The sequence below is a fragment of the Simochromis diagramma genome, unplaced genomic scaffold, assembly GCF_900408965.1.
Source record: "Simochromis diagramma unplaced genomic scaffold, fSimDia1.1 OVJJ01000604.1, whole genome shotgun sequence".
In the NCBI taxonomy this organism is placed as follows: Eukaryota; Metazoa; Chordata; class Actinopteri; order Cichliformes; family Cichlidae; genus Simochromis; species Simochromis diagramma.
In genome coordinates this window covers 343,465-370,840 of record NW_024387416.1, presented here as the reverse complement: position 1 = coordinate 370,840, position 27,376 = coordinate 343,465, and the positions used below count along the sequence as shown (strand labels likewise).

At 41.5% G+C, this 27,376-nt stretch overlaps 3 protein-coding genes across 5 annotated transcripts in view; 1 reads left to right on the top strand and 2 right to left on the bottom strand.

The window, feature by feature from the left end:
- The window catches only part of LOC120721794 (zeta-sarcoglycan-like), a 62,142-nt gene extending 56,316 nt beyond the window's left edge, over positions 1 to 5,826 (top strand). Inside the window, exons 8-9 of one of the 2 annotated variants that reach the window (XR_005693258.1) lie at positions 282 to 2,442; positions 4,790 to 5,826. Coding sequence is in view for 1 of the 2 variants with exons in the window: in XM_040012347.1 (XP_039868281.1) it covers positions 282 to 473 (192 nt within the window). In the remaining variant the exon portion in view is untranslated. Of the gene's footprint in view, positions 1 to 281 lie in introns of both variants that reach the window. The other variant, XM_040012347.1, reaches the window with a different exon arrangement.
- On the bottom strand, positions 5,779 to 15,888 carry LOC120721791 (tetratricopeptide repeat protein 31-like). Of its 2 annotated transcripts, XM_040012338.1 has the most exons (19): positions 15,698 to 15,888; positions 15,515 to 15,537; positions 14,295 to 14,507; positions 14,132 to 14,198; positions 13,856 to 14,037; positions 13,695 to 13,775; positions 13,539 to 13,607; positions 13,291 to 13,458; positions 12,925 to 13,092; positions 12,333 to 12,396; positions 12,118 to 12,208; positions 11,886 to 12,027; positions 10,920 to 11,024; positions 10,607 to 10,706; positions 10,192 to 10,444; positions 7,920 to 7,994; positions 7,692 to 7,794; positions 6,980 to 7,095; positions 5,779 to 6,604 (listed from the first exon to the last, which is right to left on the bottom strand). In XM_040012338.1, the coding sequence occupies exons 3-18, from the start codon at positions 14,298 to 14,300 to the stop codon at positions 6,988 to 6,990; spliced, it is 1,782 nt and encodes a 593-aa protein (XP_039868272.1). In that variant the 5' UTR covers positions 14,301 to 14,507; positions 15,515 to 15,537; positions 15,698 to 15,888; the 3' UTR covers positions 5,779 to 6,604; positions 6,980 to 6,987. The 2 variants fall into 2 exon arrangements, with proteins under 2 accessions (XP_039868272.1, XP_039868271.1); XM_040012337.1 differs by lacking the exon at positions 14,295 to 14,507.
- A 721-nt stretch (positions 15,889 to 16,609) lies between these two features.
- Positions 16,610 to 25,400, bottom strand: mfsd8 (major facilitator superfamily domain containing 8). Its single transcript, XM_040012346.1, has 12 exons — positions 24,839 to 25,400; positions 24,328 to 24,413; positions 24,080 to 24,123; positions 20,636 to 20,876; positions 20,414 to 20,527; positions 20,181 to 20,325; positions 19,183 to 19,241; positions 18,822 to 18,930; positions 18,255 to 18,389; positions 18,072 to 18,175; positions 17,702 to 17,928; positions 16,610 to 17,629 (listed from the first exon to the last, which is right to left on the bottom strand). The coding sequence occupies exons 1-12, from the start codon at positions 24,892 to 24,894 to the stop codon at positions 17,423 to 17,425; spliced, it is 1,527 nt and encodes a 508-aa protein (XP_039868280.1). The 5' UTR covers positions 24,895 to 25,400; the 3' UTR covers positions 16,610 to 17,422.
- Positions 25,401 to 27,376: the final 1,976 nt, after the last annotated feature.

Genomic DNA, 27,376 nt, shown 5'->3' with positions numbered 1-27,376 from the left:
AAGCAGCGACCCACCAACTGACACTCGGCTCCCTTGAGCCACTAGTGTGGCCAAAAAAACAAAAAAAGAGAGACCAATTTAATGTTCCAAGCCAAATCCACCTTCACTGCTGATCTAACTCATCAGATCAGGACTGCTGTATCTCACTCCACCTGCCACTGTATTTACTGATTGTGCCACAGTCATTTATCAGTTCCAGTTGGTACTATATCACTCCAGGACACCCCTGACAGTGTTATTTGAATGACTTCCAGCTTGTCTCCCACGTTGTGTCCTTCCAGATACTTTTAGATGCCAACGCCGTTCAGTTTGGAGGCCTCCCGCTCGGCACCTACACAGCGTCGCCCAGGCAAGCCTCGCAGGAGCAGACCGTGTACGAGGTGTGCGTTTGTCCCAGTGGCAAGATCTACCTCTCTCCTGCAGAGAGCAGCTCCACCTGCCAGGCCATGAGCAACATCTGCCTCTGGAGCTGACCTGGGAGCAGCGGCGGTTGAGCGGAGACAGTTAGAACATCTGCTCTGGAGCTGCAGAGAGCGGGATGGGTCTCTCCGATGGTACAAATGACAGAGTGGGACACTGAGATGGAGCTGGTAAGAGAGACTGCAGTCAGGTCAGCACAGAAGCATCCAGGTTGCTACCTGCAGTGCGTTGAAGGAGGTCAGGACTCTTCCACCAGAGGAAGTCGCGGCGGCTCTCTGAAATCAGGAATATCCCACACGGAGAGGAGAGCCTCCATCTCCTTATTAGATTCAGAGGACACGACTTGTATTTTTCTACTCCAGGTTGAGTGCTGGCAGGTAGTGACTGTTTTTATGATAAGGAAGAAGAGGAGAGGCGGGGATGGATGAAACACAGGTGCCTTCAGCTTTAAATGGCTTCATTCTAAAACTGTCTGTGCAGCTGGAGTCAGACATTAGCTGTAATGGTAGAAAGTGGAGTAAGCACAATGATTTTCCTCTAAAAATCCCATAGACTGAATATAAAAGATGGACATAATCACTGCAAAGCCGCTAACAGGTGTGTGAAGCCTTGAGTGTAGCTTTTTGATGGTCACATCTTTGTTAGATCTAACAAACTGAGCAACACTGCACAAACATACATGAAAAACTTGCTAACTACACGCATTACCCAGTTTGTCCTTTATGGTACCAATGGTGACGTTTGTTAAAGTAGCCCTGAAAATACTGATTGAGCCCAAAACATGACAGAAAGAGGTTTATTGTGTTCGACTGTATGATCATTGTCTCATACAGTCGAGCTTCTTTCGCAACAAGATGAGTCGCCCTCTGCTGGCCATTAAAAGAAATGCAGGTTTATCCACATTGCAAAGTTATTTCCATGTTTTATATGCAGTCTATGAAAAAATTTAGATTGTTTTTGTTTTTGAATGATCTCAATAGGTGTGTGTTTGTTTTCTACTCTGTCAGAGGCTGTGTATTAAACTTGTTTCTGTGTGGCACTCATCGTTCTTGACATTTAACTATTCCCCGAGGTTCAGGTGGACAGATTTCCAAAGACTTCGCTCTCTAAGATAACTGTGACATGACGTACTACAACTTTAGCTGGAAGACCGTCTCATTGAGAGTACCCGTTTGGAGCGTATATCACATATTATGTGATATTCATTGTGTTGAAAATGAAGTTTAGCTGAATCAAGGATAACTTAAACTATAAAGAATGAACATCATGTGATCAAAAGCTCCAGAACAGCAGGTCAGTGGACCTTGTGGTAAGTGTTTCTTTGACATTTGTTCAATGAGAGGGGAAAGTCCCCCGATTCTCGAGTAGTACAGCGCCACCAGTAGGGCAGAAGTTGAAAGTGCATTTAAGTCGTACTTCACAAAAAAATTAGGTGTGGTTGGATAACTTGCATCAAGCCCATTTCAAAGCACCCTATTAAGTCAGTTTCTGCCATACTGAATGTTGTTAAAGCATTTAATACACCGGGCACGTTTGTTATTTTCCCCAAGTCAGCACCAAAGAAGGCACAGACCATCTTCAGATTAAGCCTCACAAAAGCTGAAATTAGTGGCAAAGTTGACAAACAAGCAAAGCCGTGTACCGTCAAAGCTGCGATTAGTCTAAACTAAACTCCAGAAATGCACGTTGGGTGACTTAGTGAATCTAAATTTGCTGTAGATGTGAGTGTGGATGGTTGTGTCTCTCTGTGTGTTTGCCCTCTAAGACAAACTGGTGACCTGCTCAAAGCGTACCCCACCTTTCCTGCTATGACAGCTGGGATAGTCTCCAGCTTCCTGCGACCTTAAATTAAACAAGTGTTTAAGAACGTGAATGGATGGAAATGTATTTAATAGTCATCTCAAGGTATTTTATATAATGCATGCTGTACACCTTAACTGATATTCACTATCTTGTTTCTTTCTTTTTAGGTCTCGGGGCTCAGCTGGTACTCCAGTCTCCTCTTTCATACTGGTGGATGCTGTAGGTAATACTCAAGTACTACCACACTTACAAAACTCCAAACTAACCCTTTAAGTTGCCGTGCACGTGTCATCTGTGTGGCCGCTGCAGCTTTGTCCCACAAGGTGTGTGGTGCACGTTTAGCAATGACATGTGACAGACGTAAACCTAAATCATATTATTACATTTAATTTAAACATACCTGTTTATTTAAGGTCAGCAAATGATTTGCAGAGTGTATTTAGGTTCTCTTCTCTCATGTGAAATATCTCTGGCTGAAGAAAACGAAAAGCCAGAGAAAGACACAACATGTTATCCACCGGTACTTTCATAGCTGTGATCCTTTAGCTTCTCTGCAAGTATCAGAATTCTTTCTGAATACATTTCTGCTGTCTGTTGCATCGCAGCTCTTTAACATTTTAGCCACATTTTCTTGCAGAAGGTTTGTGCATTTTCCACTCTGCATGAGAGACTATAGGGGCTTGTGTTATAGGGTGATGTCATGGTGCAAAGCCTCTATAGATTGGACGAATTACACCCAGAAAAATGCATAACGGCGCTGCAGGTTGATACGCTCATTTTCCAAACCCCACCCGGTTAATCGGAGCCAGCCTAGAGTTTTATTCTTATAAATTGAGAGAAAAAAAGGGAAGATTTTGGAGTACTTACGATGACACATCCAGTGAAGGGGGGAGGAAAAAAACGCCCTGCTTTTCCAGCCTGTGGCCTGGAGAGGAATGAACAGCAGTCTGAAAAAGCAGCAGAAATGATTCAAACCTGCCTTTTAACAGACGCCGCTACCTCTCTTTTTCATAATTCTCTCTGCCCGTAATGTTCGTCGTGCACGGGAGCAGGAGCATTATAAAACCTTTTTTCTCTGCCACAGGCAGTCTGAACAGAAGAGGCAGAGGAGAGTGTTTAAGGAGCAGGGTTAAGAGCTGATATTATCGAGCCCGCTGCTGTACATTCACGGCTGGGTGCACTTCACACGTTTTCTGCCTCTAATTAGGTCCAAAGTTGCCATCAAGGAACCCGATTGGTGTCGCAGGAACTCTGTGGCTGCTGTATTTTAAAGTCTCGCTTTTCAAGAGGGGCTCTGCGGCAAGCAGGTAGTTAGACGATTCACACAATTAACACCGCAGGCCCCTTCAGAAGTCTCACCAAATCTCCAAACTAATAACTCGCTCCCCTCCACCTGTAAGAATACATAAACCCCGTATGAAGGGAGTAGGGTGACAGGTGAGAGGAAATCTGTTCACATTGGGGAGTTGAGTGTTTTCGCTCCCAGCTAAAGACGGCCTCTTTGCATTTGTGATCATGCTGAAGCATTCATTTGACTCAAACACGCACCATATGCTTAAGACCTCTGAGAGTATCCCTGCTTTGGATTCACACCTTCATATGCATATCAGTTAAGAAGCTCAGTGTGGGTATTTGTTTCTGATCCCAAAGGGAGGGAGAGGCTTGATTGTTTGGCGTGCCGAGCCAGAAAAAGTTCAGATTTTGTGCTTCTGTTCAGATCTGTCCAATTCATACACCTGTTCAGAGCTTTTGCTGATGAGATGCCATGTTGTTAAAATGCCAGCATTTTCTTCGTCTTCTTCGTGCACGTGGCTCTCTATTCACAGGTTGAACGCATCTTGCCAAGCTTTCTGTTTCACTCCTGTCTTTGAGTAAAATATTAAGCACACTCGTAGCACGATGCGATAGATTTGTAGAGCACTATACCTGCAGTCACCCACGTAACAAAATGACTCAAAATTGAGGCTGCAAAGAAAAGTCAGCAACACAAAACCGTGGTGTTTATTAGAGTGGGTGTGTATTAATGTTTCCAGTAGAGAAAGCATGTTTAATGATGGCAAATGTTGAAGCTGTTGTAGCTCCAGGTGCTACAAAGGAGGTGTGTGGTCCATGATTTTAACTCCATGTGCCATAAGGGTGAATTTATAAAATATAATTTGTCAGGATTTTTTTCAAGGCTGGAACACCATTTACTTCTGGCTTTTAATTCGCTTGATTTTGCTGCCATCTATTGGCTGATATAGGTCTCACATTTACAGCTCCCTGTTCAAAGCTGGATTACTGCCTGAACACAAAGGGCACATGTCCCGAGAGCCACTCCCACAGTTTACTGAGAGCTAATTATTTTTGATTTAGTTTATTGTAGACATATGCACTGATCACATATATTTAATTAAGTCCTGCTCTAAATGTTCATCAAGAGCTCCATCTTATGTGCACATTTTCCAAGTTTGACATTTACCTACGACCACGCACCAGCGCAGTTTTCAAGAAAAATATAAATTAGTCTTCAATCCAGATGTATGGTAATTGTTTTCATCCATTTTCTTTTACTTATCCTCATCAGGGTCATGGGCAGGCTGGAGCCTATCCCAGCTACCATAAGTGGGATACACCCTGGGCAGAAACGTGGATGTCAGTATTCTGATTTACCAAGATTTCTGCATCTCCTGGAATGGGCTCCATCCAATTTTGGCATTTTGACTCACTCAGGTTCAGGGATGAACTGATCATGTTGGTCAAAGCGTCAGGTGACTTCACAGCAAAACAAAAGTTTAAGGCTGATTATGACAAAAGTTCAAAGACTTGACCCCCCAAAACGTGACATAATGTTAAAGACATGAGCCAACAGGGTGAGTGGGTGCCCCATCACCATGGTGGTTAGCACTGTTGCCTCACAGCAAGGTCTTGGGTTTGAATCCACTGGCTGATGAGTTTGCATGCTCTCCCCGTGTCTGGGTTGGTCTCTCATGACACTTAAGACTTCCTCCCAAAGTTCAAAAGTATGCAGGTGTAGCCTACCTCTCACCTGACAGCAGCAACAGTCTTCCGCACAACTACAACCCTGTACGGGATAACTGGAAGAAGACTGCTTTGACTCTTTAGTTTTCTCTACTTATGAGTTTGAAAATGACATTTTGCTCTGATTTTGGTGTTCCACCGTTTTTCTTGTCTGTACCCGCTGTAAGGAAATCTTTTTAGCGAGATGTTTTTCTGTTTCATTTTCACCTGTTTGGATTGCAGATGGTGTGATTTGTGTAAACAATGCCCTTCTGTAGGGGGGAGCTGGAATAGCCCTAAATGTGATGTCAAGATCAAGACCTGATTCACACAGATCTGGTCCACTTCTACACTTTCAATCACATCTGTAACAGGACACCCCACTACAAGCTTTCTCTAGAAAGGTCCATCTATGCCCCATGAAGTTAGTTCATATCTTTAAAGAAAAAAAAGAAAAGGATGATGCAGGAATCCAGAGTATAAAGAAACTTTAATTGTTGGATTAAGAACAACCTTCACAATTTGAGGACTTATATAGGTTTAAAAAAAAAAAAAAAAAAAAAATGTGCAATGGCATTTCAACCCTTGAGGTTTTTCATTTAAGACACGTTTCAGGTAAAAATAAACTAGGAGCACTGAAACCGCATAATGCTTGTGTTATACAGCTGTATTAAGCTTATAGTAAATGTATAATAAGAATTATGGATGACCATAATGACTACAGATAATTTTGGAAAACCGGCTGACCACAGGCCTTAAATAATATATATAGAGCCTAAACATATGTTCAATTAAGCATTTCGACATAAACAAAACTTTAGGGATTCCTACTGCTTAACATGTTTAAAAGAAATTATGTAATACTGTATTTGATGACCAGTGTTACTTGCATCACTCAAAAATTGTCCACAGAACAACTTTTTAATTAACACTCAAATTTACTTATTTACTCAAACAGACTGGTGTGCTTAGCTGTAAGCCTGCTCTGCAGTCTTAGACTAATCCGCAGACTTTAAATAAACAAATATGTAAATTATATACTGTGTTTTTCTGAATACTAACATTTAAAATACATACCCAACCCTTCCATGTAATTGTCAGACTGAAAATTTTGGCAACATGAAGCTTTTGTTAACATCTGGATTTATCACCTTACAATAACACGATATTTTCAGACATAACTTACCAGGTAATTTTACATAAAGCTATTACATCAGGAGAACCTGTAGATACTGTTGATTAGTCTGTACTGGACAAGAAGTATTTATTGAAAACACAACATTCAGGCCAAGTAAGCAGCTGGGTCTTCATTCAGTAGTCCCCTCTGTGGTCGGGGATGGGTTTCTAAGGACGTACTGTCCTTTGGCTGTTCTCGTTATGCCTGCAATAAAAACAAAACTACATTTTAGGTATGAGTCACTTAAATTTAGCAGTTTAAACACATAATCGCATTATAATCCTGCTATTTATGTGTTGGATAATTAAATAGCTTGCTCCTTTATGCCAGGGAATAAAGTTTTGAACTATTCCTTTAAACTCTTGGCCCATTTTCACACATTAAGTCTCATCCTAGCAGGATGGTGTCCCCAGGTGTCCTTTTTCTTATGTAGCTTTCAGCAGGACACTTCCAGTAATCACACTGACACTCTCTCACTACTTAAAGTACTCGGTTTGGTTCAGGTGAGAGAGCTGCCCGGGTAGAGCGAGCAGGAGGCAGCACAGTCAGAGCTGTGAAGTCTGGTATGAAAGGACTCACCTCACGGTCTAATCTGGCAGGTCATCAGCTCTCAGGGCAGATCTGGAAATACCCAAGCCTGCAGGAATCCTGTCCGGATACCTGACAGCGAGCTTGTTGTGATTCAGCTCAAAGCCCTGACGAGTGAACACAATACTAGTTTAGTGGGTGGAGGAGTAACCTGGGCACGTGACAAAGTATTCACCAAAATCACAGAGCGACGCGTGACCGTGTGATAAGAGTTACACATCAACAACGCATTCACAGCATGATCCAGACAGTTTCAGAAGACTCAAACAAAAACTAGACAGAAACAAGTGTAGAAAAAAACTGACCTAAGGAGATTAGGAAAGGGGGCACACATAAAGATGAACCCCTAAAATGCAAAATTCAGGGCTTGAAGCAGGGCAGATTTCTGACCCTGGAGATTGATGCACTTCTTTGCCTGCAGTCTGAATTTTTATTCACTAATGTGGGCCTCTTTTTTTATTCATATTTAGTTGAATAGATAAATGACAAATTAAAACTCCTTTCATAAATTCAAGGGCTTTTGTAGCTTCGGTGTCTCAGGGAGTTAAAATTTAATGATACATTAAAGAATCTAAAGCGGCCCCGCTTCCTGGATTTCTGCCAGAGAGCCATCCTGCAAATTACAACAGCGACTGCCTCTCGGCAACTTCACAAACAGTACTACGGAATTACGACACAGTACCACAATAAAGGATGCACTTACATGAAAACGTCGGATTGCTTCATCACAGTGTTCTTGTTTTGTATAGTTAACAAAGGCACATCGTTTGGCAGTCAAAACCTTGACGCTATAGACGACCCCGACCCTGCAGGACAGGAGTGTGTAAAAAAAACAAAGTTACCATAAAAAGTGTCTCACTACACTACAGCAATGCAGAGCTATTTACTTTTATTACATAACAAACCCTAGAACTCCACTACAGGCTCTTACTTGTTAAACAGGTTTGCAAGCATGGAGTCTGTTACTGGGAAATTCAGATTTCCCACCCAAACTGGAAACAGCTCCCTGTTGAAAGAAGACACCATTTAAAAAACAATATACGACCTATGCACAAGGTCTGTTTTGGGGATAGCTACACAATAATTTATAATATGCATAGTAAACAGTTTAAAAAAAAAAAAAAAAAAAAAGCCTAATGACTTTCTGCTCTAATGATTTCCTGGGATACACCGTCTAATTAAAGGTGAAAGAATACCAATAAAGTACCTTGTCTGTTGACTAATTAAATTTCGCAATTACAAAAACAGATCGAGAATCAGTTTTTTTAAATTTTTGTTTTTTTTATTAACCTTCCTGTCTCGCCACATATACCCACGCTGCTTCTGCTGCATGTAATCAATCCACCTGTTTACACTAGCTGTGGATGAAATGGTGGTTATGAAGTTTGTGAGGCTGTGCCATTTGAGGTCATTATTATCCAAGTGGAAACTAGTAAATCAGCAATAGTAACACAAAGGGCCATTTTTGAGCTAAAATATCAAACTCTGCTTCTGCTTTTTTTTTTTTTTTTTTTTTTAAGGCAAGCCAAGTAGGGCTGCCACAAACGATTATTTTGATAGTCGACTAGTCACAGATTATTTTTGCGATTAGTCGACTAATCAGATCGTGCATCCATTGGACGTAAAAGTACAGCTTATTGCACCAGCAGCATCTGCTCTTATATAACTATCATTAGCTTACAGCTTGAAGTGTTTAAGGTATGTGCTAACTAAAAATAAAGACAAGATGATAGTTTATTAAAGTTTAATGAATTTTGCAGATTGTCTCAGTGGAGTTTAATAAACTCCTTGCTATCTAAAATATAACAGGACACCGGAGTAAATTCTCGAGCATCTCACACTTCTGATAATCAGCTGTCTGCTTGACGTTTATTCAGCTGTGTAAAAACTATAACTTTAATCTCAGCCAAACCGATTTACTCAGGAACAAATAAAATACTAAAAAAAAAAGCCAAAGAATAACATTTTTAAGTTATCTAAGTGACTTATATATCATGTTTAACCTGAGTAGCGAAAGACGGCGGTGGGTTTGAAAACGATTTGCAGGGAGTCCGGTGTTCTCACGGGCTCTAGCGAGCCTTGCCCCCGGCTAGCTATCGAGCTAGTGCAGGGGTGTCAAACTCAAATACACAGTGGGCCAAAATTCAAAACTGGAACAAAGTCGCGGGCTAACATTAATATTTATTAAAATAAAAAATAAAAAAAATCTTCCTCCAGATATAGGAATGAATCTTTTCTTATGGACTCAAATAAGTTTTGCTGGAAAACTGAATATGGAACAAACAAAGCTTAATACTAAACAATATATATATTAGCTGTATAATACCAGTAGGCCAGCTCTAATAGTAATTTGGTATGGCTTCGCGGGCCAAATGTAATTAGGCTGCGGGCCAGAGTTTGACACCTATGAGCTGGTGGGTAACAGACGTCTCCGAAAACGTCGGAGCGCTTTTGAAAATATGTGGTGTCTTGTTAAACTGAGCAGATATTTGAGGTTTACACAGCTACATTCTCGTCTGAAAATATGTTAAACGTTTATTTTGTGACCCAGAAAGAATAATAAGAGTAATATTAAAACTAACTAGCTGCCGCCATTGTTGGAAACTGGGCTGCGCTGCGCTATGAATTCTGGGACACAGCTACTTCTTCTTCTTCGGGGTTTAACGGCAGCTGGCATCCTTGTACATGCAGTGCTGCCATCTTCTGTTTCAGTCCGTTATTACACTCTTAAATCCTACTACTTATTCCTGCGTCTTTTGTGATCTTACAAAGCTTCAAACGACGCGTCGACTATTAAATTAGTCGTCGACGATTTTGATAGTTGACTAATCGTGGCAGCCCTAAATCCAAGCTGAGTGAGTGGCGTGCTTACGGTGTTCACTCGCTTCATTAGTGGTGCCGCACGGGAAAAGTAAGCAGAGAAATTAAAGGGCTCCTGGTGTACAACCTCAATCCCACATTGTTACTTCTGCACAGTTATATTAGACTACATTTACTCCAAGAATTAATCTGTTGTGAAATCTAAACTAATGCATTTTGAGAACTTTAAGCCAAGAGTCCAGTCTGGATTTTTTTCCCCACCATCACTTCAAAAGATCCTTCATGAGAAACTTCAATGTCCACTATATACATTATCGTGTTAAAAATGCAACATCTCAACCTTCCACATAAGCACCCTGCGGTGAGAGTGAATCAGTACTCACGGTGGTGGTCGATTAACGCCGTTGCTGGCCTTCATGGGCTGAGTAAGAATAGGCTTTGATTGACTCTGAGCAGCAGATGTATTCTGGACGGCACCCAAAGGTTTGTTCATAAATGTTTTTTTCAGCGCATCCTTTGACTGAGCAGGACGCACAGCGGCAGCAGGTGCAGCGATTGTGTTGGCTGAAAGGATTGGAGACACTCCAGTGACATTTGCTACTTGAACAGGTGGGAGAGAGCCGTTCGGAAGAGCTCCTGCACACAAAGATCAGCAATTGAACTGGATAAAAATACACAGTTAAACACATTTAGTCAGTTTAAGCTTAATATACAAGTGATACTCTCTGTGGATAATACACAGGTGGGCTACAAGAACAAAAGACTTATTTCCACAACTGCGTGGAGTGAGAAACTCACCTGGTCGATCGTTTAACTTAGACAGCACTTCTAGTGCTTTTTTAACCGTCCCATGAATTATTAAAGCATTTGAGCTCTGCTCTCGAGTAAAACCGAACTCCTGAAGCAAAACAGAAACACACAGTAAGAAGCACATTCAAAAAAAAAAAAAAAAAAAAAAAAAGGCTCAGTCTTCATTTTCCCAACTTTCCCTCACAGCTGAAACCTCATCTCAACTATGAACATGTTAGCACTGTTTCTGGTTGGATTCAAGTACACAATGTAGTTACATGCATGTAGTGTGACTGCACCACTAAGCGCAGCTGCTACATACCATTAGCTGTGTTATCTGCACACGCATCAGCTCCTGCGCAGCTTCTGCACACGAACTGTCCAGTTTGAGAACTTCCGTGAAGGCCAGGGCAGCTTCCTCATACCTCTGAAACATTACGGACAGCAAGAACTTCAATTCAAAGTAAACCTGGGTTCAGATCAATTTGTTGCTTCACTAATTGGCCTAATTACTGTCAGAACACAGAGTCAGAAAAAGTCTAATGCTTCTTTCTCAATAGTATCTACTCGACTGTTTCAGTTGCTCTCTGTTACAGTTGAGGATCACCTCAATGTGTATGGGGTTGTTATAGCAACACGGCTGATGTCATCTGTATGTGAGGCGATAGTATACGGCTTTTTAACCGGACTATGTGGAGCCATTTCCCTCGTTGACAGGTTTCGGAACTGGCGCTCTCATGACTCATCAAGTGACGTGACTGACTGGCCAATCAGTGGCACGCGGTCTCTTCAGGTCACATTCTCAGATTGACTCAGCTCAGAGTAGGAAATTTTTAAAAAAAGTTCCTGGTTCCAGGTATTACTACGTAATGGAAAACCCTGAAAACTGAGTTGAACTGAGCCGAGCTGGTCTTAGGGGAAAATAATGTGAACCTGTGCAACAACTGCAGTGATGCTGCAAACAAGGCGACATTGTCAAAGTCACTGTAACCTGAACTGTAAACATTACAACCGCTGACGGGTCACATCCAGTATGTGCCGCTAAACATCCGATGCAGCTGCATCAACAAGTTAAGACTAAGCTAACTTCCCTGTGACCAGCACTCAAATGTATGTCCCTTTTTAATGTTGCTCATTGGTTGGAAAAATGTGTTGCTACTTTGGTTAAAGAGTGCTTTGTAGCAAAGGACACTGTTGCACAAGAGTCTGCTCTTAAAATCAGAAACACACAGCATATTAAACATGACATGTGAGGGTTGTTAAGATTAGATAAAAGCTTGATTTTTACCTTTAGACCAGCCAGAGCTCTTCCCTTCCTATACAGGCCTTTATCCCAACCTGGACATATGCCAAGCGACAACTCTGCATCCATTAACGCCTTCTCGTATTCTTGCAACTTCTCAAAACAGAAGGACCGATTTCCAAATAGCCTGCGACAGATGCAAAGATGGCATTAAAGCTAGTGGTGCAAGTGAAATCACTGCTGTTACTTAAAGTGAGATGAGCAGGCATGTTCTTACTTAAACTCTTTAGGGTTGTGCTTAATTGCATCTGTGAAATACTTCACAGCCATATTAAAGTCTCCAGCACTCGCATGCTTATTTCCAATGACTAGGGAAAAAAAGAAAATATCACGTGAAATCTCACTCATTCATTTCTCATTCGTTTTACGCATTCTTTAAAAGTCAAATCACCTCACTGAGAATTTATGTGAATGAATAATGACGAAACTTACCGGCAAGCTCTGTGCTTATTTTGACATGGTCTTCAAAGGAGGGAACGCTGGGAGCAGCAGAGTCCTGCGTAGACAGCAAGAACAGAGTTTCAACCTTTAACGTGCACCAAAAGACACAATACAGCAGGTTTTACAGCTTTGTGGTCATTCTCCAGCGTTTCCTTCATCACTGCTGTTTTATCTGAGATGTTTAACTAACAGATGTGCACACATTTCATTTCTCTGCGGTGAGTTTCACACACCCACACACTTTCGTTTTGACATCTTAGTGAGGACATCTAATTGACATAATGCTTACCTAACCCTTAGCCTAAACCTAACCATAACCTAAATGTAGCCCTGACGCTAAAACCACATTTTGAGTCTCAAAACTTCCTTCAAACCCGTGAGGAGAGGCACTTCTGTCCTCACATGTGACTGTTGGTCCACACAAATATAGTAAAATTCCAATTTTTGGTCCCAGCAAAGACGTCTAAACGGGTACAAACACACACGAGTAAGGAGGAGGAAAAGCGTAGTTTCCATCTCCTACTTAACTCACTCGTATAGAGGAAACACTGCATCAATCTGATCTGTATGCGAGCTTCTTCACCTTCTTTGCAACCTCCCGTTCTTCATGTGATTTTTCAGGGACTGTTTTGTATTCTTCTTTTTCTGGCATCTTCCTTTTCTCCTTCTTCTCCAGTTTGGGCTTCTGCTCCAGTTTATGCATGGCTATAAGAGCAGCTTTTCTCACAAAACTACTCGTCATATCAAGTTCCTTAAAAAGAAACGAGAAAAAAAAATGTAATTGATGAACAGAAAGTGATATAATTTACAGCCAAATCTTGTGCGATCATCTTTTCCTGTATTCAGTAAATTGGATTAAAAGAACAGTATCAGGTTAATGGCATTTTACACCATCAGGCATCAATCAGTGGTTCATTTTGAGAATGATATCCACTCTTAAAAGTGCTACCTCTGAGTCGCCTGAGTCGTTCTTGGAGTTGCCGTCTTCATCACTGGAAACGTCGCTACTGTCACTGCTGTCTGTATCTTTGGCTGAGGCCTGCGGTTTAACACTAGTATTGTTATTGGCTTTGTGTTCATCATTAACAGCTTCACCCTCCTCTGCATCATCTTTTCCCTGTAAAGCACAGAAGACAAGTTTGTGAAATAAGAGGACCGTTTCTTTTTTCGAAACGTGTTGCATAAAACAATCATCACCTCCTCGTTTTTTTCAGGGTTCAGCTTGTCCTTCTCCAGCTTCTCGAGACGTTTCCTTTCCTTCTGTTTCTGATCAACAAACACACGCAGTGAACATTACTCACACGAGCTGACATTTATTACCAATCACTTCATATTCAAGAAAGCAGGATTTACCCGTTTCTTAAGCCGCTTCTTCTCAGCTTTGTCTTTCATTTTTTTAGATTCTTCTAATAATCTGGCTTTTCTCTCAGCATCCTAAAGAAGCAGATTTGAATCATTTAGAGTCTGCAGCACAACTTCACATCAAAAAGAAAACGGTAAAACTAAACACTTACGCGCTCCTTTGTCTGAAATCTTAAATGGGACGGGCAAGAAGAATTACGGGCCGAAGAGTATACAGGCTGATATACAGCGCTGGATGACCTCAGGCGGTTTGCAGGGTATCCATGGAAATCATGACTCCAACTAACATAATCATCATTGCCTGGGTCGTCTAGATCGTCATCGTAGTCAATACCTGTAAGAACAACAACAAGTTTCATACAGTCACACAAATAAAGACCGACACACTCAAATGTGCACAGCAGTCATGTTGCACAATATCTCCTTACCAAGAAGGCCACATCTTATTATTCTTTGCATATGAGGACGTCCTTCAAACATCCCTAAAACAGTTCTCTAAACAGGAGGGAGAGAGACAAAGAGATTTGAAAAGTATTCACAAACAGTCACGTACAGTCCTCGCTCGCAGCCTCTCCAGCCTTGAATTCTTACCCACATTCCACCTACATCTGGATCCCAGTATGATAAGTGTGGAGTATTCCCACAGCTGCTGAAAAACTGCACCACTGCCAGTACTCAGCATGCCTCTGAGCTCCAGTAAGAATGCTGGCACTGAAAAGCACCATGTCCAAGAGTTTCACTTTCCTTTATCCAGAAGCTCTGAGTCACTGGATCAGCAGGCAAGCCCCTTTCTCTGGTCTTGCACTATAATAAATACACGTAAATGCAACAACAAAGCAGCCTGCATCTAATTTGGGGATGTGGAGCATATTCTCATAGTGAATACTATCGTTTATTTTAGTCAGACTTATAGAAGAATCACTATAAGAGCTGTAATGTTGAGCACAAATGCAAATAGAAGGTTGGTGTGATTAAACAAAGCTATAAAGTCTTTTCTCTCCACTTTAACAGCACCAATAAATTACAGTGGAGCAAAGTTTGTTTGGCACAAAAATAAATGTCAAGCGTTACATAATCAGCTGTGCAGTTATCTGATCCACTGGAGTTGTTTGTGGAGCAGCTTTTCGTGTTCAGTCAACTTTTGATGTGCTAATCTGTACATCTTGAGTTCCGTGGCAGAAAAAGGAAATCCACAGGCAGGTTATACACGTGGAAGGAAAAGGGGCAACAACATGCCACTTAATGAAGAAATGTCACTAACCCAACAGATACGAAGACGGCACTTTTCCTTAGAATAATCCACGGACTGGCTTAGCATTTGTTATGGAGTCAATATATTATATTCGGAGCAGAAATGTCCAATTAAGACCACTTTGCACGTACAATACGAGATTATTACGTCAAATATCCGCCTCACTGTCACGCAAAAAAGCAAAGCGTGGTTTGTAATTCCTTGTAGACTGATTAGTAATATTACTGTTTTCTAAACCATTTCACAGACATCCTGCTCACTGGTAAAACTGTGTTTAGATTTCCGTAAGGAGCAGCTGTGCACGTACAGCGTTTCTCTGAATACAGGATATGTACAGGAAGTGACACGGCGCAGTGTTTACATGTTTCCATTCAGCAAATTAGACTGTGCTGCTTTTACGGCCAACCTGCGAGGAACCCATTGATGATCTTAACACCTTACCCATCCGGTCCCCAGACCCATAAACTCCCCCCACGAAGTAAGAGCCAACACGCGGGGAGCTTTTCCACAAAGCGTAAGCTAACGCGCGCGTAAACTTTAAGGAAGAGAGCATACTTACGAACATATGAGGATCCGGAATCTCTGCAAAAGCAAACAAAAGAACAAAGAGCAATATAAATACAGTCGTTTCAATAGCCAGGCTTTGGCTCCTCTCTACACAAACATGACTCCTACAAGCGAGCTAGCTTCGTAGCCACGTTAGCCAACAACTTTTTAAAAGACACAAAAAGCGCTTTCTTACCCTCCTCTTCTCTATAAATCTCCATGTTTACTAATATAAGTCCTGTCACGGCTTTACACACTCTCACGACGCAGTTAATTTCACCCTAAGTTTCATTACTAATGCTAATGTTAGCAGCCTCTAACTTTTGCTGCCAACATACTGGCGCGCTCCCTCTCGATCACTTTCAACATCGCGTGAACGCACACGAACGCACGGGCGGGACTTGGCTTTTATTGAACGCATGCGCGCCGTCTTCCTGCCCCCTTCCCGGACACATGGATGACCATTTGTTGTTTATTTGTAAATGTAAATGTAGTGGGTCTGTTTCAGTCCTTGAACCTGCAGATGTGTCTGATAGCTCTGCAAAGCCTACTTTGGTATGGAATTTGGTAGGAATTAACAGCATTAGACTGTGTTGTAAATGTTATGTCATTATAACAATATAGCCAAGTACGCACCGTAGACACTGGATTGGCAAAAGCATTGGTTCGTCTGCCTTCACGCGCATATGAACTTCAGCGGCCATCTTTAGGTTTAATATGATGTAGATCCACAGCTTTTACAGCTTCCAGATCTCATGGAGAGGCTTTCCCCAAGATTCAGGAGTATGTTTATAGGATTTTTTTTTTAAAAAAAACATTCTTCCAAAAGTGCAAAGTAGGGTTTACATGAGAAGGTCTCCTGTTTTTTCATGCTAACAGTGTTCTCTGGTTGAGGTCAGGACATTGTGCAGGCCAGTCAAGTTTTTCCACACCAAACTCACTCACTGTCTTTATGGACTTTGCTTTGTCCACTGGTGTTCAGTCATGCTGGAACAGAAGGGTCCATCCTCAAACTGTTTCAACAAAGTTGGGGACGTCCAAGATGTCAGTATGCTGAAGCATTAAGAGTTCCTTTCACTGGAATGAAAAACAAACTCACGCCATAATCCCCCCCACCACAAAACTTTATTAGTCAGAAAGTATCGTTCTCCTGGCAACCAAATGCAGAGTCATCCATCCGATTGCCAGAAGAGGTCTGCAGTGTTATTTTTTCTTTAAAGAGAGGGAACACTTCCTGCCTCTTCTCATGGTTTTTCTTTAACAATTTAAAGTGCACAGCTGCTTAAGCCTTCTCTGAGGAGCAACAATGTTAGGCTACACATAATACATTGTCTGATATAAAGAAGCCCACCTCATCATCAGATATACACACTAAATACTGCCAGCACAGGGTTAGATAAAAATCTTAAACAGTTTATTTATTAATCAGTTTATTGTTACCATACACACCCGCACCCACCCAGACATTTCTGAATATTTTCCAATAGACAAAAACCTGCAGCTTTAAATAACTACAGGTTAAGCCATTAACAGAAGGAAAAATAATATCAGTATTTTTTTCCATTAAGAAAAAGAGTTTAGCAGGAAATGTTAAAATTGTCAAATGTAATGTTCTATGGTGTAATGCATGTGTAATTATGTTCATCACTCAAAGACACACTTCTGTCATGTTTTCTTTCCCAACAAGTGAGCTGCGCGTTCACTGCAGTTTTAGCTCCTTTATAAATCATGAAGCAGCGGTCTTCGATCATGTTATGAAAAAACTGTCTTTGCAAGAGTTAAAAAGTCAAAACCCTGAGTTACAAACTTTTAAAAGCTTATCCGTCCCCACTTTTCAAAGTGGCAGCGACAGAATGTCATGATGGCCAGGACTTATGTGCTGAAAGCAAGTATAACAAACGGCGATCGGTTTCCATCAGTGCTACTCCACAATCCTTCCATGGCGAACAGAAAAGGCAATGAGTCTGCGGTAGGCCGAGATGAGGAGGATGATGGCTCCTGCCACCATGCCGCAGATGAGGCTGAAGGTCCACCGAGGTCCCAGGTGGGTGTAGACATGGGAGACGAAGACCGGGCCGAGTGTCCGTGCCCCGCTGCCCGACGCCGTCAGCCAGCCCATGTACACACCCTGGTGAAACATTTGAGAAGTATATGGGCGCGTTCAAAATAATTTTAAAGCATCACACATGTTAGTATTTACCTGAGGTTTGGGTCCAAGGATTTTGGAATACAGTGTGTAGGACATCACATTGCAGGCTGGGTATCCCACTCCAATGAGGAAGTCCGCTGAGAAGAACTGAGCTATGTGTATAGCAGGAGTATACTGGCACCAGGTTTGTTCGATGGGACACCCCGTTGGCTCCACAGTACTGTTCGGGGCTAGCATGAGGTCATGCATCTGAGTCACAAAGGAGTTGTTTTTTATGTCTGTTTGTGAAAGAGGAGGGTAGAAATTAGTTTAAATCTAAACAGATGCTTGGAAAGATGTAACAACTACACACTGAGCTGTCAAGAGTCAAAATGGCAACAACTGGAAACTAATCTGACTACTTAATTCAACCGATCAATACCTGCCCACTGGATTTTAGGATAATGGTTTCCCCATGGAAGAAGAATAAAGAAGCCACAGAAAATAATGACCAAGCCGATTAACAACACAGGCCGATCTCCGAATCTGGAAGGAAATTAACGAAATTCAGGAAAGGCGATTCTTTTTTTGATGTAATTTATATGTGCAGTGAGAGGGGTGATACCTAAGAGCAGCCACTTTTACAACCAGAAACACCAAGATTGATACAAATCCGATGCAGCAGAGAATGATCCCGTTGTACAGCACAGCTTCTTCCCTTGTCCAGGCAAACATGTCCATAGATAGGGGCGTAGTAATTCTGAAGAAAAACACAGAATCACAACAGAGTACAAAAGAGGTTTTAAAGAGAGAGAAAGACTGCCTAGACTGGATATAAAAGACAGGCATAGCTCTGGCTGAGAACTGTCACCATGCTTGCGTTTTGAAACCAGGAAGCTTGTCAATCGCAGAGATAATGTATAAAATGAACTCCTTTATATTTTTCTGTTTTATCCTCAGTTACTTTGACACAAAGTGATCTGCTGTGATGCTTACACCTCTGATGAAGTCTCACATGTACTTGTAAATGATCATTATCACAATATTTCTGACTGAGTCAAAATGAAATCAAATCGGGACCTCATGAATCAAAATTGAATAACTAATAGAAATCAGTGGCGATACCCAGCCCTACTTGGAACCAGCTTTTATGTACCATCTGTGAGTCTGACGTCTTTGAAGAAATACATACGTCTCAAAGATAGCAAAGATGAACATGATGATGAAGAACAGGATGTTGGATGTCATGACAGCCACCTGATCGATGCTTTCAACAGTTTCTTCTGAAATATCAACTCTCTCTAGAAAACAAATGTATCTTCCATCAGAAACTGTAAAACATGACTCATTTATTTCCATATTCAAAATGTATGATTCCTTTAACATTAGCCATTCAGACTCTGTGCAGTACTGCTTTATGTCACTCTGTATGTTAAATGACTTAAAAATAAATAAATGTTTAAGTCCAAATAGTTTTCATTTTTTCTGTAAATTGACTTCAGCAAGTGGTCTTTCCTTGGCATACAGTAAATGCTAAAGAAAAATAGATACACCTTCTGATGTGTAGTTGATAGATTGAATGTGCCTTCCATCTTCATCAACGTGATGCTCTCTGATGGAAAGAATCAAACATTTTAGTTAAAGGGTATATCCACAGTATTTTTTTAGTCCATGTAAAATAACGTAATGAACAGTCAAATACTGAAATTTTCCAGAACTATCCTACTGAAGACCGATCCTTTTTTTTTTTTTCGAAAAAAAAAAAAAAAAAAAAATGGTTAAGGAAAAACAACTTCACACGTTAAAGACAAGTCAAAAATATTTCAGGATGCAGGAGTATCATTGTCAAAGTCTACGATCACCTATATGGAGGATTTAAAAGGTGCAAGCAACCACTTGAAGGCCAGACTAGACTTTGCCAGCAAACATCTAAAAAAAGCACAGCTCTGTAAAAAAATGTTTGTTCAGATAAACCCAAGATTAACTTTTATTAACTTGTATCAAAATGATGGGAAGAGAAAGGTATGGAGCAGGAGAGAAACAGCTCATGATCTGAAGCATACCACATCATCTGTCTAACATGGAGGGGCTAATATTATGGCATAGACACGTATGACTGTCAGTGGTGTTTTGTGACTGCTGATGGAAGCAACAGGGCTGCACTCTGTTTTTTAGGTTATGAAGAGAAACTTGGATCATCTTTTCAGTATGTTCAATAAAAATCAAAAGCACAAATAGTGCTTTAAGACAGAATTTGAAAGAATTGTGAACCTTCACATTTATACGGCATTTAAAAACATTAATTATACATAAACTGACAGATCAATAATACTCAACTCTCAAACAGTCCTCATTTAAATCTTTGACCCTGGTGACCACTAAAGTTCATTTAGGTAGTGCCTCAAAAAACAAAGAAAGAAAAAAGAAAGAAAAAAGAAAAAAGAAAAAGGCCCAGTTGAGGGATGAAGACAGATTTACTACAGTACAGAGATCAAGTTTATGGCAAAACTATAAACAAACAAGAAGTCACATCAAGAATTTGTTCAGTCACCTCAGCAGAATGACGACGAGCAGGATGTTGATGAGGCCGAACACTGCAGCCAGTAACGCTGGGGTGGTGTACATGTTGAGCTTCAGCGCTATGAAGTCCAGTGTGACACCTTCCTCTCCAATAAAGGACAGACATGCCTGCAGGGCTGACATGTACACAGAAAAATAAACAAACCTTAAAACTGATTTTTTCTTCAGCAAACTCACAGCTTTGCTCCCTGTTGTCAAACTTACCTGGCCCGAGGATGAAACCGAGGGCCTGGCAGGCACTCATGTTAGCCATGGCACCCGTCCTCTCGTTCAGTGATGTAGCTCCAGCAACATAGGACCTCACCACAGCTACGTTACCTGACATGGAAAGACTGAAACGTGTCATGGATCATCATAAAGGAAACAGATCAATTTGCTTACTAAGGAAATTATATCAAACTTTCAGGTCTATATTTAAATGATCACCTGCTCCGAAGCCCACAAAGACTCTGGACATGAGGATGTGATACTTGTTATAGGTCTTCGGCAGGTACGCGTAGGCATAGTAGATGTTGGCTGCCAAGTTAATGAAGATGGAACACACCAGTGGTTCCCTGCGTGGCCGATGATTGGACCACCAGCCAAAAATGGGTGAGGCCACCATCTGTCCGATGCTGTATGCTGCAACCACCCATCCCAGGAAGCTGGCATCAGTGCTGTCATCAGTCTGTAAGAAATGAATGCTCCACATTAAACCTCATAGGAAACCTAGTACAACATCAAACCCCACTGTTGATCAAAGCCACCACATATTAAACTGAATACATGTTTAGGCAATAATTCCACCGGCTTTGAAGCTGCATGAAGTGGAAGGAAAGTTCACTGGTAGAATAGAATAGAATTCAACTTTATTGTCATTGCACATGCACAGGTACAGGTCAACGAAATGCAGTTTGCATCCATCCAGAAGTGCTTTAGTGATATAGATATATTACAATATATATTAGCAATAATATAGATATGTGAGTATATTACAGAAATGGGTCTATTATGGAATGTTATAATGTACACGGTATGAAGTATGTTGTGAATATTCTATAACTATAAGTATGTACAGGCTGTAGTGAGTACAAGCTATGTACAGGATATGAACAGGATATAAATATGAAAAACTATACAGAATATGAAATAAATAACTTTACAGAATCTGAGATATACAGCTATACAGAAATGGGAACTATGCAAGTTGTAAACAGTTGTAGGATTAAAGATTATCGAATGTACAGAATGATTATTTACACAGAGCTATACAGTAGTGCAGTTAAGATAAGTGAGGGTGTAGATAGTTTCTACAGAGGCTATATAAAGTGCTAGTGGTTGTGAGTGGTGGTTCAGTCCATGTTATTATTGTGTGTTTGAGGGTACAGTTGTCCATTGTGGGTGTGTGTATGTTCAGTCCATGAGTTTAACGTGGGTCAGATGTCAGGAGGCAGAGTTCAGGAGTCTGACAGCTGTGGGGAAGAAGCTGTTCCGGTACCTGGTGGTCTTAGTCCGGAGGCTCCTGTAGCGCCTCCCAGAGGGCAGGAGGGTGAAGAGTCCATGTGATGGGTGACTGGGGTCTTTGATGATTTTCCCAGCCCTTTTCAGACACCGCTTCCTGTAGATGTCTTTTATGGCAGGAAGTGGTGCTCCGGCGATGCGCTGGGCAGTTTTCACGACCCTCTGCAACGCCTTCCGGTCCGAGGCAGAGCAGTTCCCGTACCAGACTGTTATACAGTTGGTCAGGATGCTGTCGATGGTGCAGCGATAGAAGTTCACCAGGATGTCTGAGGACAGGTGGTTCTTCCTCAGAGTCCTCAAGAAGAAGAGGCGCTGGTGAGCCTTCTTGACCAGCTTGGAGCAGTTGGTCGTCCAGGTGAGATCCTCGGAGATGTGGACTCCCAGGAACTTGAAGCTGCTCACACACTCCACAGCCATCCCCTTAATGTGGATGGGTGGATGTGGGTCAGCATTCCTCCTGTAGTCCACGATGAGCTCCTTGGTCTTCTCAGTGTTAAGCAGCAGGTTGTTTGTGTCGCACCACTCAGCCAGACGATCCACCTCCTCCCTGTAGGCGGCCTCATCGTTGTCACTGATGAGGCCAATCACCGTGGTGTCATCTGCAAACTTAATGATGGTGTTGGAACCATCAGCAGGTCTGCAGTCGTGGGTGAAGAGGGAGTAGAGGAAAGGGCTCATCACACAGCCTTGTGGTACACCGGTGTTCATTGTGATTGTAGATGAACAGTGGTTATCCAGCCGGACATGTTGGGGGCGGTTGGTCAGGAAGTCCAGTAACCATTTGCAGATGAGGGGAACTGATGCCCAGGTCTGTCAGTTTCCTGATGAGTTGTGAGGGGTGGATTGTATTGAATGCTGAACTGAAGTCTATAAACAGCATTCTGGCGTAGGTGTTGTTGTTGTCCAGGTGTGAGAGGACAGAGTGCATTGCGATGGAGACTGCATCCTCTGTGCTCCTGTTCTGGCGGTATGCGAATTGGTGGGGGTCCAGGGTGGGGGGGAGACAGGATTTGAAGTGTGCCACGACCAGTCGCTCTAAGCACTTAGTGATGATGGGGGTGAGTGCTACTGGGCGGTAATCATTGAGGCAAGATGGGTTGGAGTTTTTGGGTATTGGGACGATGGAGGTGGATTTGAAGCAGGCCGGTACCACAGCGTGGGCCAAGGACAGATTGAATATGTCTGTGAGCACTCCTGCAAGCTCCCCAGAACACGCTCTGAGAACACGCCCGGGGATGCCATCAGGGCCTGCAGCCTTGTGGACATTGATCCTGCTCAGCACCGCTCCTACATCGGTGGGGGAGAGAGTCAGAGGTTGGTGGTCTGGCGTCGTGTCTGCTTTGGTTGTGGTTGTGGGGTTCCCTCGCTCAAAACGAGCATAAAAGTTGTTGAGCTCGTTGAGGAAGGAGACATCAGAGGATGCGGGGGAGGGTTTGGTGGTCCTGTAGTCTGTAATGGTCTGGAGTCCTTGCCACATGTGTCGGGGGTTGGAGTTGGAGAAGTGTTCTTCTACCTTCTTTTTGTAATGGTGTTTGGCTTTTTTGATGCCCTTCTTTAGCCAGACCACCGTGTTCTGGCTAAAATGTCTCAGTGTAACAGTAAAATCAGAACATGCAGGGTCCTACACATTGTCTAACCATAAGGGGGGCTTATACACATTATTTCACCTCTTCATTGCATACAAGTGTATGTAGAAAGGTAACAACATTTCAGGTTTTCAAATATACTTGGAATCCAGTTTTAGGACACTGAAGTGACATACATGAACATATACTGCTGAAGCGTAGCTTCAAAAGCACAACATGTGGTGCAACTGAAGTATACTGCAACTTAAGCAAGACAGAAGTTGAATTAAACACAATGGAACAAGCAAAAAAACAAAAAAAAAAAAAAAAACATAGCAGAAGTTCAAGGAGATAAATGAACTCAGCGGCGGGCATGACAGGCTAACAGAAAACAGTGGATCATCCTATTAAAACACATCATGGGTCATGTAACTGCAGTCTGTTCACGTATATAATGAACAGACTGCAGTTACATTCAAAGCAGTTTAAAGCACTTAATTAAAAATCCAAGCACCTTTGTAAACCTTGAAAACACTACATAAATTCAAGTATTCTCCAGCACCCGTATAGGAACCCTGCTTACAAGTGCTTAATCTTTCAGTCATTTGACCAGGGCAAAGAGCAGGGCACTATATCCTAAATTAAACCCCCAACAATCCTCTTTGCATCTTTCACTTCCTCTTTAAACACCCAAGACTGCATTTAAGTAGCAAAAACAAACCACGGAGCTTAGTTTGTATTATTGACATCAGTTGAATCAGGCAACAATCTTCAGCCCAAAAGACACGGTGTCATACTTACTTACCTTTTGCAAATAGGGCCAAAGTGATGTGATGACAATAGTGAAACCTGAGAGAGAGCACAGATCACATTAATGACACACAAGCTGTTGAAGATGCTCAACATGTTTTTAGGCTAGAAGTGACTGAAGTTATTTCATGTCTCTTCAAATGGCATCACAGGTCAGAAACCACAGTTTTTCTGTTTTTCCTGTAACAGTGCTGAGATCATTACTTTGAACGTGATAAAAGTGTTATATTCCCGTGTCCTCACCTACACTACTGAGGAACATAGTGAAGTACATGACTCTGATGGACCTCCACCGACTTCTGTAGTCATCATCCTGTGAGTCATCGCTGCTGACATGGAGTACAGGTTATCCATAAAGTTATCCATAAAGGATGACATACCAGCAAGACAATTTAACCTATATGAGTAATGTACGAGCCAGCAAGATATATGGCCAAGTGACAGGTCAGCGTCTCCTTTTTATAGGAGCGAGAACACAGTATGATGAAGAAAAACTGGGTTAAAGAATAAAGGTGAATAAAGCTGCTGCACCCACCATCTCTGACTGCAGTTGCGTGTTTTATTTAGCGACTGTAAATAAAGTCTACCTATGTTAAGTTGCTTTGTAGCTTAACTCTGTTGCTTACATACGGCAAAACAGACACAACGCAAGGCCAGTAAATCCAGTGCTTCTACAACCTGTTGGGTAACAGTGTATTCATACTCAAGCTTCCTCTCGTTGTTTTTATTTAGGGAGGCGGCTATCTGGACTTACCTGCTCCTCTCATCCCTGAGCAGCGGGGTGGTGTTGTCGGGTTCAGGTTGAGACATCTTTTAACAAAACACTAACTCTGCGATATTATGACTCCACCCGTGGACTTTGAAAAAGCAAGACAGTACTTTTAGGTCGCCATGTAGTCGAGGGTCAGTGAACGACACTTGCTAACTTTCACCTCTCCCATAAAGCTCCGAGTAGCTAGCTAGCTAACGTTAGGGACAAACATTTGGCCCCTTAAGTCATATGCACGAGTCTAACTGATACCGCAAACCATGATAAACGGTCGTTTTACCAAGAACAAAGCACAGTACGCCACATAAAAACACGCAAAGCTGGACTATGATATCAGTGACAGCTCTAACACGCAAGGAACCCATTATTTAAGCATCGGCTTCCGGTAAATTCTTTCAAAATAAGGCAAATTGAGTCCCAAATAAACTGTGTTCTGCCGGGTTTTTTCTTCAGTACGCTTATCATATCTTATCAAAAACTTAACATGAAATTATTTATATAAACATTAAACACTCTGAGGTGTCTTTCCTTTGTTGTTGCACAGGCTGCGCAGTGTTTTAGACGCTAATTTCGAATAACATCCGTGTTTACTCGACTGTTAGCGCGCACCTTAACGAACCGCGCTCACGCGAAAACTAGCAAACCACCCAAACACAGTCCGAGGGCCACTTGATTGGATCGGCGAGAAGGACGCCGTGCTGCGATTGGTGGATGCAGTTATAGTGCGGGGCTGATACAAAAGTTATTTAAAGGGCAACTAGTTCAGCTTTAATGTAGAAGAATCTGAGCACAATTATTGACTTTTATATGTGAAAAATTAGAGTAGAATAGAATAGAATAAAATGGTCCTTTATTGTAATTGTACATGTACAACAAAATTCTACAGGAATAAAATATAAATATCAAGACGGCATAAATAAATAACAAACAAGAGAAATATGTACAAAACAAGAGGAATATATACAAAACAATAGAAGGACACACATTAGTGAACAGGATGCAACATGCTTGAAAGTAGTGCAGAGGACTTGGTCTGAATATAGTTCATGTGTGAGTGACCTGAGTATTAAGGTAGATCAAGGGTTATGACAGATCACCTTTTAATCTACTCGTGACACTATTAAAGTATTAAATCACATGAGATTTCAAACTGCAGGAAAATCACTGGAGTTATAAGAGGCAGACAACTAGACACACCACGTGTATGCTATTGCTTTTTATTGTGGTTTAACCTGTCAAGGAAAAAAATGTAAAGAAAATTCTGCATCACACCTTGAAATAATAGCTTTCCTACTTTTGGTGATCCTATATTGGTGGCATGGTGGTTAGTGCTGCTGTCTCCCAGTAAGAAAGTCCTCGTTCAAATCCACCATCTGGCACAAATGGTTGTTTGTCTCTATGTGATAGAATGGTGAGCTGTCTGGGGTGTACCCTTCCTTGTAACCTATCACTTCAGGATTAGGCCCCAGCCCCCCTGCAACCAGGATAAAAATAGGAGGATGGCAGTTGTTGTAGATCCATTCACTTTTTATGGTAACCAGACTCTAGACTTTGTTGAACATTATGTAATATGAAGACAACATGTAGTATTTAAGTGACCAAGTAGTATTGGGCTAAAAGTTATTGAATAGTGTTGAAATAAAATGACAAAATTGTGAAGGATTAAAATATTCCAAGAGCTCAACTTACTTCATCTAAACATGTTTCAATCGCATTTTATGAACCTCTAAAAAGAATGGGTGTGTTTTTCTTATAATTTAAAGGTTTACTGAATTACATATAAAAACATAAACACAGAACAAGGCAGTTCAAATACACTGACATAGAGTACGGTGTGCAAAGAAATGTGTACAGTAAGTTATTGGGTGATATACATTTGCCAAATGTCTAGTGCACAGTCTCAAGATCAATACAGGTTATGTTTCCACTTTGTCTTTGGATTTGAACCCACATAAACTGTCCCAGTGGTCTTTCCTTGTCATTTTTATAGTTAAGCCTTATTAACATCCTCTCACATGCAGCAACAGTGTTCATCATCTGTCCAGAATGGGACTATGCTATATATTTTACAGAATTCAAGTGCAATAACTCAATTCTAACAGCCTATTGCAAAACCTTTGAACTCGTAGCTTATTAATTAAATAATGCTAAGCAAATTATTTAAATTAGTATAAAATAACCCTTATTTAGAACAGTGTTTTGAGTGTGTGCAGGACAAATGTTTTTAAAATTTTCTTGGTTTTAGTCAAAGGTGTCTTTTCTTCCTCACTACATCCACACACCTCCTCTGGTCTTTCTCTGTTTCTCCACAAGGACCTCCTGTTACACAGCTAAAGTCGTTGCATCGTCTGCTCTGCCACCTCCAGCTCAGCCTCCAGTCGTTTTGTCAGTGTCACTGTCTCCAACCCGTACATCACCTCGTTACCACCTTATATACAGTTGGGTGTCTGTTATTGTCATTTTTTAAATTTTTCTGTTTTTACTTTAGAGAATAAATACTGTACATCATGATGTGTCATCAAA